We start from the raw sequence: 16395 nt of genomic DNA, 5'->3' as shown, positions 1-16395 counted from the left end.
CTAGGATTTATAATCCAACCAAGAAAGAAACCTTAACTATAGCATGGGTTTAAAAGTATTTAAATTTGTTTATTAATATTTTAAAAAAATTAAAGCAGTATAGAAAATACTATTCTACAATTCACTCTCATACTGAACGGTTCTATTTCATTGTGGAGAAGATAAGCCTCATATTCTCCATTGCGAGAAAGGGCAGGTTATGCAGTATTCGCATTTCTATGTGTATTTGTAGCACTGTACTACCGTCAAGATCCAATCCTACCTGCCAAAGGAACTGAAACAAGATGGCAAAAGCCCCCTGGAGTTGCTTTTCCTCTTCATCATTGGAACCTGCTTGTTCTCCTACCTCTTGCTCTGCCCAGAGAACGGTGGTGGTGATGGTGAGAAGATGCCACTACCTACTTAGGGGGGCTCTGCCTGTCATGCAAGGAAGTGATAGGAATGATAAAAAGGAGCAATAGGAGCTAGTGACAATATTGGTGGGAAGATAGACTCACTCAGAGGTGGGGGGGGGGCGCACTGAAGATATCCAAGGGCCCTTAAAAACCTGGAGCCAGCACTTCATGCATGTTCAGTCTCGCCTAAAGGCAAAACAGATAAGATTTACCCAGGATGATGGGCCAACGAGAATTTATGACCGAGCTGTCTAAACACACTTGGTAGCAGTTAATACCCCTCCCCTGGGAATACTGCTGAGTAAACATGCATAGGATGAGTCTCGGTTTATAAAGGGGCCTGTTCAGACATGTTAAGCCATGGTTAGGCTGCTGACTCTTTTGCAGCAAATAGTGTATTTAAACCATGGTTATATAGCCATCACAACACTCTCAAGCTATATTGTTTAGCTCAAAGTGCTTATCCACCATGGCTTAGCATGTTGTCTGAACAGGGTCATAGTGTGTACATGTCGGCTCGGAGTAGAAACATAACAGAAGAACTACTGCTACCCGTTACTTTCATGGCTGTTTGGGTCCTAATAGTTGTAAAATGTTTTTACCTGCCAACAAGTGATAACGCTCCCATGTCTTTGACAAAGCGGGCTCTACCAACCCGAAAGTTTTCGCTGCACCAAGTGTCTTAGTATTTTAAAGTGCCACAGCACTCTTCGTGGGTTTCAACTTTATGTGCTTATAACGGAATTCTATCCTATATCCTAAAACCAGTGATACTGGAGATGCCACGAGAGGAAAAGGGAAAGCCTGGAACGGGCCGCCTTAAACACACTGAGGCTGCGCCCGCCTCTCCTTCACCCGAGAAGATTCCTCTCGGTTCCTCGGCTTGTCGCCACCGCGCCCATTACAAGCCACACCCCTCACTCCTCGCAGCAGACGGCCTGGAGGTGGTGCAGCCAGGCGGCCATTTTGTGGCGCTGCTCGGTCGCTGGCGCTGGGCTCAGCGCGGGGAGCGGGGCCTGAGTGGCGAGTTAGTTTCTTTCTAACCCCTTTTTCCCGTACAGGCCCCTCGGTAAGAGCTTAGCGCTTTCCTGGCTGGGCCTCTGGCTCGCTGTGGAATGAGAGGGAAGCCGGACTTGTCCGGCTCGGCTGCGAGCGGAGCGTGTTCTACACAAAGGCGGGAGGGCGGGAACTAGGCCTGAGGGGGGCTCTGGAGCCCAGTTGGCTTCTTAGACCTCGGTCCATAGCGTGGAGTCCGTAGGCACGTATAGTTCAGAAGACGTTTAGTTTCGCTAAGGTATTTTAGGCCTGGCGTGCAGGGTTGTGTGTGGCTGCGCATGGGCGACGGTGCTGGTTCGGGGCAGTGAAGAGTTGCCTATGGGCCCCGTGGGTTTGTGACCCCCTTTCTTTTGTGGGGTAGGTGAGTATTAGTGGCTCCTTCTATAGGTGGCCTTACAAAGCCGGGGTTCCCCGAGAGCATCCTCTGGTCTTATGGCGCTGTTCGGCTCCGCGAGAGAAAGGTGCAGCCTCCCTCGTTGGAGGGAATGGGGAAAAATTGAAACGGAGTCGCTAATGTAAAAGAAAATGGCCTTGGCTGCGGGAATTTCTGCATCGTCCAGAGCTACAAAACGCCCGATTCTGTTGCATTCAAATCGAATAAAGTCTCGTCCTTGAGCAGATTCGAAGTGATATTGGACTTAATGTGAAAAAAGCGATTGTGATTTTTCGACATTTTGGTATTGATATCTAGCGTCATCTTTCCACAAGTTTTTACGTTGGTTCTTCTTTTTCTTTATTTTTATTTTTAACTTTGGGTGGTCTCAAGGCGCACATTAACAAAATGGCAGTCGTGATTTAAATGCGAGACGTGAAATTTCTGGCCCCTTCCTAGTGAAAACCTTAAATCCGTGATATGAAACCTGGTCAGTGTTCAGTTGGCTTAAAAGATTTTAAGGCGCGCATTTGGTTAAGTCTTTGTTGAGTTCTTCAAAGTTTATGCTGGTTCTTAAAGTATTCTTTGATTAATGTTTCCTTTATTGAAATACGTATAGCCATCGCATTACATCCATATGCTGTGGAGAGGTGAGGGTCTGATTTGTTGTATACAGGATTCAGTCTTGTGAAAGCTGACTATAAAATAGAGTTGCATTGTCCACTGAATTTTGCTGATTTATTTTCCTGCTTTGGAGATTGACTTAAATGCAAGGATGTTTGCTTTTTAAATGATAGAACTGTTTGATATAATGTGATATTTGTCCAACAAATACATAGAAAAGTGGCAGGAATGAAATCTCACTATAGAATGACTAAACCGTTACATATGTAAAAACTGATAAAATACTTTAAATAGAATTTTTAGAAAGAAGTTTTGTTGTTTTGAGTTTGTTTATAAGAAAAAGTTTGGCTTTAGTTTTGTTTTAGCTTTGGTTCTTCAGCTGTGAATTCCTTTATTCTAGCTCTCCTTTCCATCCGCTTCCTAGCTACTGGGCAAGCACAATAAGCCTGCTGTGTTAATACCACCTGTTCCAAAGAAAACACCAAGTAAATGTTTCATATTGAGACCTTACTTTGTACTTTAGAATGTTTTTCTTGCCTCATGATAAGGGGGTTATCTAGTTTCCATAGGATGTTGTTGTACTTGAGTTCTGAAATATACAAGCTTTGGAAGAGAATCTTGTAAAGAGTACTTACTTGGCAATATGGGGCTGATCAAGACCAGGGACAGATGAACATAGCAGAATGCCTCAGCCTGTCTATTAGTATATTCTTTCAAATGGCTTTGTAGCTCAGTCCATAAATGTTTACTTGGAACTGTGCATGCAGTATAAACCACAGAAAATAGACCTATAGAAAAAACTGACAGGTTCTTGTGTTCTATAGAAATGTCAGCAAGAGACTAGTTTGGGAAAACATTCTGTTTTAGTATGGTTTGCAGTGTAATGTTTATGTGGAATATCTCTGAGTGTAACGAAAAGGAGATAAACTCTGGAATTGTACAAAAATGTTCACCAGGATAATTGTATTCAGTTAAACAAAACCAGAAAAAATAGAGATCCTGGTGAAGTGCAGCTTGTGCCAATACATTCTTATATGAATCAACATGTCATAACTTTTGGAAGTAGCTTTTTGAAACTGCCTAGTTTAGCAAGCCAGTAAGTGAGTATATATGTTGGGCTTTCTGATCAGTTCTCTGATTTTCATTCTTTTGTTGTTCAGATGAATGTTTTAATTAAAATTCTATGTGGGAATTCACATTTCTAATTTTTGAAGTGCTGACATTGGTGAGTGCTTTGGAAGGTTATGTTTTGATAAATGATTAGCTAACTCTTGTGATCAGCAAAAAGCTTATTTTTTGAAAATAAGCATAATTACAAATATCCGTTGTTCATAGCACTAGCTGTCAAGCCAACCATGAGTCTTGTAATGTTCACGATTTGCACATATGGATTGTCAGATAATGTTAGGATTGTGCATTCAGGCATTAGTGTGCATAAACATACTTGAACGTTGGAATTGTTTTGATTGTAAAATATTGTATTGATTCAGTGCTTTGAGAGTTGGATTGTCCTGTTTGAAACTTGTATTGGATTGCACTTTGGCTTTTGTAGTGCTGAAACTACAAAATAATGTGACAGAATTCTTGTAGTATAGTGTGACAGTTCTCATAGTACAATGAATAGAAGAAAGTGTGTTGTAAAGTATTTGTGTTTAAATTGGTTTCAGCAAATGTGGCTGAAAGTATATTGCGTTGGTTTCTTTAAATTCTTAATTGTATGTGAAGAAATAGTATTAGAAAAATTGTCCTATTCAAAATTATTATTTCTAGTTTCTTCTGGGGGGGAGGGGGGAGAAATACACCCTTGTTCTGAAACCAGTATTAATAAATTATATATCTGAAGAGAGAATGCAAAATTGAGAGGTTACATTTGTGTAATATAGATATATGTTCTGGCTTTTAGTCTATATTCTTATGTTGGATATGTCTTGGATTAAAATAAAAATTAATTGCTGTTATCAAAAATGTGTGGACTAGTGTAAGAGATCAACAAATGTACATTTTATGCACTCTCAAACGTGTGGTTGTTACGTGCTGGAGTGCCTTATGATGGTCTTGGCCCCAAACTTTCATAGCATACAGTTCATTGTGGACTGTTAACTTTGGTTGTGTGTTACCTACATTGATTTTTGCCTCCATTTATTCTTTATTGCAGTCTAAAAGTTGGTTTTAATTGGTTGCCCACAGGATTGACTTGGCTTCTGCTACTTGTTAAGGAAAAAAAAACGCATCTCCTTGCAGGTAAGATATCTGAAGATATATTTATGCTTGGGAAATTCAAGCTGCTCTTGAAGATAATTTACAGTATATTAGTTTTAAAAGTTTAGAGTTTTAAAGTTTTTCTTTTTCTTTTGGGGCCCAGTTGTGAATATTTTTGCAAACACTTCTGTGGATAGAATTCTTTAAGATGGATGTTCTTTAGTAATCTGGTGATTTTACAAATACTTATACACAGTGGAGTTTTAAAATATTGTATAGTTATCAAAACTTTGTCTCTAGCCATGTACATTTTTAACAGTAGTACTCTGGTGTACTCCATGCTATTTAACTGGCACTTGTCAGCTAAATATTCTCCCACTATCTTACATTTAGTGCTTAGGTTATTTTATTTTTTTACAATAAGCTTTTAGTCAACAAAGAATTAACGAACATACTTTTTGTTGATAAATATCCATATTAATTAGCAGATATTTTTGGAACTCAGGTTGCTTCATTCAAGAAGAGCAGAATCAGATATTTATATATCACCCCTCCTTAGTTTCTTTAAATACACCATGCTTATTATATTCATAGCCTGTTTTTTTCTAGAGAACTGAACTACTGTGCTGCTCAGTCTCTTACGTAATGTAAAACAAAACTGTTGTAAATGGTTTGCATATATGCAGCCATTGACCTGGTTTACACATAATGCTAACCCATGGTTTGATGGCAAATGGTTTGATGGCTCAGGGTTTGTCTGGCAAATGTTCAAACAAACCATAGTTTGTTTTCTCAGTCCCTGGGTTGTTTGTTTCTCTCTTCTTTTGCCCGCTCCCTCCCTGTGTCCCAAATGCCTTTGCAGTGCTGTAGTACTGGCCTAAAGAACAGCTGAAATATTTACTTCTGTAGCCTGGCGAAACAATCCATGAAGAACTTACAGTCCTGGGTTCACACATAACAAACCATTGGTTCGCTTGGTTATGGTATTGTTCATGGTTAACAGACCGTCGTTTGTTAGCACAGCCATATTCACACATCACAGCTATATTCACACTTCACAACAATCCAGAATTCAACAACCCATGAGTTATATAAACCATGGGTTGAAATTATTTGTGAACCAGGTAATTTTGTCTTGTATTTAAAAAGAGTAACTCCAGATGACTTGAAATTTTAAATAATTTGTTCAGGTTAGGCTTGTTTTATAATATGAAGGTATTATGGTCTTGGGGATCATAAGTAAAAAAAAGAAAAAGAGTTGTTTTTCTTTTAGACCCACCTCAGACACGCAACATGGGACCTACTTTCACTATTTTTTCCATGCCCAACATTGATGCAACAGTTTTGCCGCAACCCATCTGGACTGATCTCACCACCCACTTTTGGGTTGCGACCCACCAGTTGAAGACCACTGGTCTAAAAGATAACCAGCTATACAAATATCAGACATCAATAAATGCAATCTAATATAAAACAACAAATACCACAGCATAGGAGTAAAAAGGACTGTTGTTGAAATAAAATAGTTTTCACCTAATGCGTAGAAAGTAAATAAAGACGAAGCCAGGTGAGCCTCCCTCAAAATGGTCTTCCAAAGTCTTATCATCATATTGGCCCTGCCTGTCATGTCTACTCATCATTCCTTCTGCAGTGAAGCATGGAGCAGGGCCTCTGATGTTTATCTCAATGTTTGAGTAGGTTCAGAAGACACTCTTAATAACTTTGAACTGGATGAGGACTAGTGCCATCTGCACTAGTTTATCTCAACTGCTTGTGGTTGCAGAGAAAGTTCCAGATATAAACAGTGGTATTGCTTTCTTAAATTGAAATTGCGTCATTAGCTACTGATGGTTAGAAATGTGCTAATTCATGGAAATATGCTAATTTTGTGCAGTATCAAAACATTGAGGTATACACCATAGGTAAAATATTAATGTAAATCAGATCAGTAGTCTTCATCCTTTTTCAGACCCAGCATCCATGTAACCATCTGTCAGGGATGCTTTAGGGTGGATTCCTGCATTGAGCAGGGGGTTGGACTCGATGGCATTGTAGGCCCCTTCCAACTCTGCTATTCTATGATTCATCCAAAACATGCACCTGGGGAACCAATTCGTATTTTTTACCATATATTTTCATGGGAGCAGTGCTGCTGGTGCGACCCGTCTTAGGACCAAGCTGCTAGTTGAAGACCAGTGATGTAGTTGATACAGTAGGGTAACTTCAGGGACAAGATAGACAAACAGTTTTGTGGTGGGTCTTAGACCTACAAATCATTTAACAACAAATAGGGTTCTTCAAAAACTTGTTGGAAGATTTGAAAGGACTTGAATATCTGTTCAGTGGATGACATTTAGATTTTAGATAACATGGCTTACATCCCTTTTGGTCTTTATAGACATCAATGTAACTGCTTTAGCCTTTTATTATCAACAAGGCTGAATTCTACTTTTATTATCATTATCAAGGCTGAATTCTACTGAGTAGGCTTATTTGTTAGCTTTTGCTACTCAGGTTACAAGTATGCTTATAACTGGGTCCGCTATAGAATAAATGTTTTGAAGCCCATGTTTGTTGCTGTCAAAAGTCATACCCACCCCTGAACATTTTAATGCTTCTGTTTAATAATGGAAAATACCCTATTTAACAGTACGCGATTTTCTGATTAATTAGTGTCAAAGCAGGTTCTATACTAGTTTTTTAATAGTTGCATATGAGGATACTTCAGTACTTTTGACTTCCAAAGCACAAACATATTTATGTGACTATTACGTTAGAACGCAAATAATGCATTCCTTATTTAACCATAATGAAATGCTATTTGCCTTAAAGTAGTACCATTTAATACAGAAACTTACTTTGGAGATATGAAAGTATCTTACACATATGTGTTATACTGATTTTGAATTCTTGCTGTACTAAATGTTGAACTGACAATTGATTAATGCACAAAATCTGACAAATTACTGTTATATTCACAAACCTTTTAAAAATTCTTTCTTCCATTAGTTATTTGGAAATACATTGCCAACAAATAGAGATATTTGTTGTAAAAATCTGAAAGGTGCCATCTACAAATATACCTGTTTTAATTTTTAAAAAGCAAAAAACCTTTGGCTTTTTTTTGCAGAGGGAGTACAGTGGACAGTATCTGACACTGCCCACATACTAGCAGGACGCACTGCAAGCACAGTGGGAAGCTAGCAGATCCTTAAGCAAATGAAAATGAGCGAAAACACATGCTTCCGAAATGGCTCAGTTCAGCGGAACTCACAGGAGGGAGATCCATTGTTCTGTTCAATTCCTGAACTTAACATTTTTAGTTGTTTCTGGAATTGGTTTAGTGCTAGCGATGGGTCTTGGTGACGCAATAGAATCAGTAGAAGCACAGCAGCAATATAGCAATATAGTTGTTTACTAAACAACTTAGTAAAAATAGGCACAATATAATACCCTCCCAATCACAATTTCCAGCATCAAAAACTAAATGACAAGGTCAGAAATTAAAACCTTCCAATTATATATTTCAGTTTTGGCTAAATGGGAAAAGTTATTTAGCATAGAAAGTATCTGGCTTGGCCGGTTCTTGTGCTAACTAAACACTGTTCATTTGTTTCCTGCAACTTATATTATACATAACTTACATTACACAATGCATTAGTTTCCCATAGTAAGTGTTCCATACTATATTGTACAAGATTTTCCTTCCCATGCAAAGTTATTTTCTACCTTGCTATTGCAGCCAATAAAATGATTACATCTTAATGGGAATGGAATTACAGTTCATAAGAAAAAGCTTATGGAAATAGTGTTTATAATATTGAAAATGCCATAAAAATCTCATTCCAGAAAAAGAGTGATATCACATATTCATCTCAGCCCCTCCAGCATGTTTTTGAAGGACAGCAAATTATTCTATATATTTTCATAATGTAATAAGTAGATGACTTTAAACATTATCTTTTTAGACTTAGCAGAGATATATTTTAAAGAAAGTTTAAAACAAATTTGCTTCCAGGATTCTGGAGGCAAAGTCTGATCTTTATCAGTATAACGTCTTGTTTTATATTGGGAAAACATCTCCTTACTTCTAAATCTTAGGCTAAAGAGTATTGATCGAGCATTCATCCTTCATACTACTCTGCTGCTTCATTGTTTCAGCTTAAGTTTGGTTTATAGTTCTCTCTGCAACCATAAGGAGACTTTAATTAAATGAGTTTCACACCCAACTCTAAAAATAATCTGATATTTCAAAAACAATTATGCAAACCCTTGTATGACCAAAATAGATTTTATATTACTTCATTTAACCAAGCTTCATGTAATAAAGATGAAGTTGTAAAATCATTTTCTTTCTTTAAGGAGTTCGGCATTTGAAGGAAATTCAGTTTTTTTTGTTAAACCTTTACTATTTCACACACTACTTTCTTGATGGCATTCTTTTTCCTAACTATTCTAGTTCTTTTAACTTAGGCAAGTTTGTAACATTGCTACATAACTGGTTCAAAGACACACATGGTTGTATTCTAATGCTGTCTGGAACAGAAACATAATTAAACTGTCTTACAAGCATGTTTAGGGATGCATCACTGGTTCCTGGCTGACTTCCGAAGAGCAACACTTCCTGCAGTTTCTAGGAAGTATAGAGCCTTCCATCCAAGCACCAAGCCAGGTTCTTTAGCCTTTATAAAGGAATTAATGACTTTGTCAAAGCTGCAGAGTAGGAAGAAAATTTTATGGGGAAGGGGCAAACAGACTGCAAAGATTCCAGGTGTCTGGATGCCTAGAATTGTGATTTTAATTCCTAGGAATTTTGAAATATGTATTCATTACTAAGTGGAGCTGAAGTGTAATTTATTATTACATTTCTATCCCACCCTTTTTCCTGTTCTAAGAAACTCAAAAGTGGCTTACATGGCTTCTCTCCTCTCCATTTGCCCCTTATTACAACCCTGTGAGGTAGGTTAGGCTAAGAATCATTGACTGGTCCAAAGTTGCACAGTAAGCTTCATGGCAGAGTGGGAATTGGTATCCTGATCTCCTGAGTCCCAATCCAACACTCTAACCATTACACCACATTGGCTCTTGATTTAAGCACCCAAAAAAAAAATGTTGGTGCATAGCATACATTTTCCACCTCGATCCAAATGCAAGAATTTTGTTTCTGCCACAAATGAATGGGATAAGATTGTCATATCTAAAGCTCTCTCAAAGGATTTCTCTTGGCCATCTTAGTTTCTGTACCAGTTCTTGACTAAATTCATACTAACAGCTTTTAATATTTCATACTGCAATTTACTGGAAAGATTTACTACGATCTTGCTTTTACAATACTCTTTATAGAAAATGCCACATGAGTAAATTTACAGTTTAGAAACATTCAAGATCTTCAGGAGCATTTAAGTATAATAGTGTCTAGGATAAGCAAATGGTGTAATAAATAGTCTGACCTAGCCGTTGCCTTTTCTCATCTGCAGGTGTGTGTGTTTCAGCGCAGCATGGCTGTGGTCATCCGCTTACAAGGTCTCCCAATTGTGGCGGGGACTATGGACATTCGCCACTTCTTCTCTGGATTGACCATTCCTGATGGGGGCGTGCATATTGTAGGGGGTGAGCTGGGTGAGGCTTTCATCGTCTTTGCCACTGATGAAGATGCAAGGCTTGGTATGATGCGCACAGGTGGTACCATTAAAGGGTCCAAAGTAACACTGTTGCTAAGCAGTAAAACTGAAATGCAAAATATGATTGAACTCAGTCGCAGGCGTTTTGAAACTGCAAATCTAGATATGCCACCAGCAAATGCGAGCAGATCTGGGCCACCACCTAGTTCTGGAATAAGTAGCAGGGTGACTCTTCCTACCACAGTTCCTAACTTTAACAACCCCTCTCCTAGTGTAGTTACTGCAGCTACTTCGGTTCATGAAAGCAACAAAAATATACCAACGTTCTCCACTGCCAGTATGGGAACTGCACCTCCCAACTTGGGTGCTACCTTTGGAAGCCCTACATTTAGCTCTACTATACCTAGTACAGCATCCCCAATGAACACTGTACCACCTCCACCAATACCTCCTATCCCAGCTCTCCCATCATTGCCCCCAATGCCTGCTATTCCTCCCATACCTGTCCCACCTCCTGTACCGACATTGCCTCCTGTTCCTCCCGTTCCCCCAATTCCTCCTGTGCCTCCTGTACCACCTATGACTCCTCTGCCTCCTTTATCTGGAATGCCTCCTATGAATCCCCCACCCGTAGCACCTCTACCTGCTGGAATGAATGGGTCTGGAGCAGCAATGAATCTGAGCAGTAACTTGAACCCAATGTTCATGAGTCCCATAAATGCTATTCAGATAAGTTCTCAAAGTAGTGTGAAATCACTTTCTATCAATCCAGATGATTTGTATGTCAGTGTCCATGGAATGCCATTTTCAGCAACAGAAGCTGATGTCAAGGACTTCTTCCATGGTCTCCGTGTAGATGCAGTGCACATCCTGAAAGATCATGTAGGAAGAAATAATGGAAATGGATTAGTTAAGTTCTGTTCTCCTCAAGATACATTTGAAGCCTTGAAACGGAACAGGATGCTGATGATTCAGCGCTATGTTGAAGTTAGTCCTGCAACAGAAAGACAGTGGGTGTCTGCAGGAGGCCATATAACATTCAAGCAAACCATGGGTCCTTCTGGACAAAACCATCCTTCTCCTCAGACTCTCTCTATGACCAAATCTCCTAATGGTCAGAAAAGATCAAGATCAAGATCTCCACATGATCAGGGCTTTTGTGTTTATTTAAAAGGTCTTCCCTTTGAATCTGAGAACAAACATGTAATAGACTTCTTTAAAAAGCTAGATATTGTGGAAGACAGTATTTACATAGCTTATGGACCCAATGGGAAAGCACTTGGTGAAGGTTTTGTTGAGTTCAGAAACGAAACTGACTACAAAGCTGCTCTATGTCATCATAAGCAGTACATAGGAAATCGCTTTATTCAAGTTCATCCCATAACTAAAAAAGCTATGTTAGAAAAAATAGAAATGATTCGGAAAAGACTGCAGAATTTCAACTATGACCAGCGAGATATCATGATGAATACGGAAGGGGAGACAGGCCCTTCTAAGCTATGTGCACATATATCTAACATCCCCTACAATATTACCAAAATGGAAATTCTTCAGTTTCTAGAGGGGCTGACAGTAGAAGAGAACTCTATACAGATTCTTGTTGATACTAATGGGCAAGGCTTAGGACAAGCACTGGTCCAGTTCAAAACTGAAGAAGATGCTCGTAAGTCAGAGCGCTTACATCGAAAGAAACTGAATGGGAGAGATGTTGTGCTAAGAGTGATTTCCCTTGAAGAAATGAGAGAAATTGAGAGAAATCCTCCCTCCCAAGGGAAAAAAATGTTGAAAATGCCATTGCAAGGGAATACAGCAATGCCAGTAGTGCAGAATGCTGGTGGGGATGAGCATTCTTTCATAAGTAGTAGTTCAAAAGATGGAAGTAGTGGTCCTCCTTTTCATTTTCCTGGTAATTTCAGTGGGTCTAATGCATTTGGTCCTCCTCTTCCACCTCCAGGAATAGGGGGAGGTGGCTTTGGTGATTCCAGGCCAGGAATGCCTTCTATTGGAAATAGTGGTTTGCCTGGCCTGCCTGGTTCAGGAATTGATGTCCCAGGTTTTGGAGGTGGGCCTAGTAATTTAACTGGGCCATCAGGTTTTGGAGGGGGCCCTCAGAATTTTGGAAATGGCCCTGGTAATTTAACTGGTCCTCCTAGCTTTGGTAGTGGCCCTCCAGGTCTTGGTGGTGGGCTCGGACACTTAAGTGGACCTCCAGGGTTTGGACCTGGACCTGGAAATTTACATATTACTGGGCCACCTGGGTTTGGAGCTGGCTCTGGAAAGCCAGGGCCAACTGTCATTAAAGTTCAGAATATGCCCTTTACTGTATCAGTGGATGAAATTTTGGATTTCTTCTATGGTTACCAAGTAATCCCAGGTTCAGTGTGCTTAAAATACAATGAGAAAGGCATGCCCACTGGCGAAGCAATGGTTGCATTTGAGTCTCGTGATGAAGCAATGGCAGCTGTTGTTGATCTGAATGACAGACCAATAGGCTCAAGAAAAGTCAAACTTGTTCTAGGGTAGTTGGTGTATAATACGTTTGTAGAATAGATACTAGTGCTGTGATTTATGCATTCAGACTGTTTTATAGTAGCTCTTGGTTAGAATCTATACATTGTTTAAGCTGCAAATTTGTGTTGATAAGACTGAGAACACTGGTTTAACTGTTTACAGAACAATCACTGCAAAGGTAAATGTGCAGTTGTTCTACCAGTAAAGATACATGGAGAAGAAGAATTCTCGTCAATAGAAGAAGTTTGGTAATGCTAAATTGACCAAGAAATGTTCATCAAGGAGTCTAGATTGGTTTTATGAAATTTTGGATGAGGAAAACTGTCAATGATGAAGTTAGTGATCTTGTAGTGGGTGCTATTGCAAGCCATTGTAAAATAGAAAGGAGCTATTCCTACAATTGGTTACAAGCTGGCTGAATTTATTTGTTTACACAAGTAAAGTTTTGTTTTGAAGTCCTAATTTTACTTTGCAACTGAATAAAGTCTAAGTATACACAGATTGTTTATGTACTTTTTTGTAAAGATTCTTGGTGTACGGACAGTGAAATTATGCACATTGAGAAACATTTAGGCAGTTTTCCTCCATATGAACAGAACAGTCTGTAAAATTCCAGCTTTTTTGTGGAATAATTTTAGTTCTTATTGCAACTGATTGTATAGAATAAGATTTTTTGCCACAAGTGCAGGTACTTTGTTCTGCATCTTTACTCACTGTATGCTTAAAACTGAATACATGGAGGTGCCATATGACGCCACAATTTGAAAATATTACTGTTTGATTAGATGGATTTGTTAGGATTGTATGTTACAGTTGGGATAGGATGCTCATCACTTGGTTTTTGTACATTTGTGTATGTTGTGTATCGTTTTGAACCACACTCTAATGGAACCTCTTGGTTTAATAAGTGAAACTAACGGACTGATGCGAAGTGTTAATGTTAGCAATCATTTATTTGTGTTACTATGACTCCATGAAATCTTGTGAATTTTTACTATGGATCGCTTAAGAAATTAAAACACTGAAAACCTGTCCCAACATATCTTGAGTTCTTAAAGTCTTTCCAGTAGCTTACATTGTTCAATTCCAAATTTTGTGTAGAAATGTTGCTTTTTTTCAGTAGAGCTCTCTTAGGAAAGAGAGAAGATGCAGAGATAATAGAAAATCAAAGTAGAATTTTTGACCATAGTTAGATTTTCATAAACTCAAAGTTTCAAGGAGTTGTCTGGAAAAAAAACACCCCTGCAAATCATTGTATTTTAAACAACGTATAAGCTCTTCTGTTCCCAGTTAAAGAAAACAGTGTCCATTTGAGTTGTGTATAATGGAAAATTTGAAGTGCACAGCCTGGCATAATGTAGAAATGCAAGTGGCAACCTTTCTATTGATCCAGTGTGTAAGATGGATGTAAAAACCTGTTGAATGCTACATCATGAGAGGATTTTGCAGTACAGTATTTCTTTGAAGGACTGTGTGAAAGTGTTGCAATGAAGAGGTGGCTGTATTACAAATTTTTGTAATTCATGGATATGAAACTGTTTTGACAGGAACTGAGATGGTGCACTCCTGAAAAATGACATGATTGTACTACACTGTTAAAATTACTAAGCCTCCTGTTAATAAAACTGTCTTTATGAAGATTCATGCTATTTATTTTTAATTGTCTGGTGTATTTTAACAGCAGACTTCTTTTGTTGAAAGGCCAATAAAAAGTGTTTTGGGGGAAATGAACTGAATAGGAAATGAATGTTTTCTGCTTTGTTCTCTAATTTTCAAGGGTTGTTCTCTAATTATCAAGTAGTTCAAAATATTTCAATTATTTGAGTATTGTGTTTTTCCTGCAAAAATAAAAAATATTGTGTTGTATTGAGATTGGCCATTCTGTGAACAGAAGGGCTCCTTTTGTTAACGAAAGGCACTGGGATCCAGCAAGGACTCCCCAAAGGAGAAAGAGGTTAGGGAGGTGGTCTTCACTAGTTCCTCCTGCACCTTCTGACTTGCCCCTCGTGCTGTTCCAGAGGGTCTGTAATCCTCCAGAGCAGCTTTTCCAGAGACACAGAGTGCAGGCAAAAGGAGGGACCATGAAGATCATATCTTTGCCCTCTTTCTCTGTTGCATGGGGAATTCTGCTAAGTGCTATTCTCTCACTGAAAAGTAAAATCAAGAAGTTGGATCAAAAGCAAAAATAATAGTATGTGGCTTATTCATTTAGTAACTATATTTAAATTTTGGAATAATTCCAGCATTGCTTTTCTTGGTGTGAAATGCAATTAAAGTGCTGGTTTTGGGGCTTTCTTTCTCATTTAATGTTTAGGTACATCTTGTTTCTCTTGTTGTTTGAGCTGGGATGGCTAGCATACTCCTGAATATACTGCAGGTGCTAGGAAACCCTTATATACACATTCTTCCAGATTGATCTCCAGATTGTTCTGCAGATGGTTGTTGGAAATCTCATCTCATTTTTATCCTGTATGTTCCAGTGGATTTTAACACTAAAAATAGTATACTAGTACATGACTTATTAAAATATGTGCATTTAGTGAATACATTTTTTCTAAAAATGTAAATTTTGGAGCTTGCCATGGTGGCGGTATACTCATGACGTAATAGGCTACCATATATATTGATACAATACCCAGATGTTATTAAGGTAGTGTAAGTGCACACAATATTTTAGAAAATCTAGGTAATGGAAATGTGTCTTAACTTTCTGATGAGATGAAAATTGTATTCTGGAAAATTCTGTAAGCTGACAGTGGGTTGGATCTAATAAACCACTTGTGAAAGGGTTTTTCACCTTTCCTCCCTGCTGTTTTAGAGAATCTTTGGGAACATGTGGCGTTCTGTGCATGGCATGGGGAATTGCCAGAAATCACAGAACTCACCTTGCACAAGCAGACTTGATTTTATCTTGTGTCCCTTTTGGATGTAACCTAATGAGTAGAACAAACAGTTCCCCCCTTTCTGCTTGTTTTATTTAAGGACACTAAGGCTACAAACCTCTGCAGTCTTACTTCAGAGTGTCCTATTGAACACAGTGGGATTTACTTCTGAGTAGACTTGCCTAGGATTGCACTGTTAATATAAATTCCTTATGGGTTTGTCATTAGCTTTCTTGGAAACACTTGAGTTGAAAGGCAGATGGCGATCTTTTAAATAACTAAAAATAAAGCCAATTCCTCTGGTCTATAGGAGCACAAGGGGAACAGAAGATGAGCCCACATAGAAGTGAGGCAGATATCACAAATTGTTCTCTTAAAAATCATAATAAAAAGGTTACATTTTTTTACATTTTAAAAATATATGATTCAATTTGTAAGCTGTTTTGAACTTATTTTTTTAGAGACCTGTAAGTTTTAAGAACAAATACATTATAAAATTATTTGTGGCATATTCAGAAGCACAGGAATCTTCACTGGTGGATTTTACAGAAACTGCTAGATCAAATTGGTTTGTTAGCTGTTTCTAGTGAGATTTTTAAAGTAAATTTACCATCTGTCCCCCTAGGCAGCATCTGGGGGGTTTACAATGCACTTGATCGCAGACCTCAGAGAGGGAGATCCACAGTTGTATCCTAGAAAGTTTGGTGGTTTCCTCTCCTGACTCCGATCTCAGG

General features: G+C 38.6%; 1 protein-coding gene across 2 annotated transcripts in view; it reads left to right on the top strand.

Moving 5' to 3' along the window:
* The first annotated feature begins 1343 nt into the window (after window positions 1–1343).
* LOC134411032 (RNA-binding protein 12-like) overlaps window positions 1344–16395 on the top strand; it is a 58587-nt gene continuing 43535 nt past the window's right edge. The window contains exons 1-3 of one of the 2 annotated variants that reach the window (XM_063144620.1): window positions 1344–1464; window positions 4604–4689; window positions 10125–12779. In XM_063144620.1, coding sequence (XP_063000690.1) covers window positions 10146–12779 — 2634 coding nt within the window. In that variant the 5' untranslated portion in view covers window positions 1344–1464; window positions 4604–4689; window positions 10125–10145. Of the gene's footprint in view, window positions 1465–4603; window positions 4690–10124; window positions 12780–16395 lie in introns of those variants that run through there. The other variant, XM_063144611.1, reaches the window with a different exon arrangement.

The sequence above is a fragment of the Elgaria multicarinata genome, chromosome 1 (assembly GCF_023053635.1).
Source record: "Elgaria multicarinata webbii isolate HBS135686 ecotype San Diego chromosome 1, rElgMul1.1.pri, whole genome shotgun sequence".
Classification (NCBI taxonomy): Eukaryota; Metazoa; Chordata; class Lepidosauria; order Squamata; family Anguidae; genus Elgaria; species Elgaria multicarinata.
The sequence above is the reverse complement of the archived record's forward strand: the minus strand, read 5'-3'. Positions and strand labels throughout refer to the sequence as shown.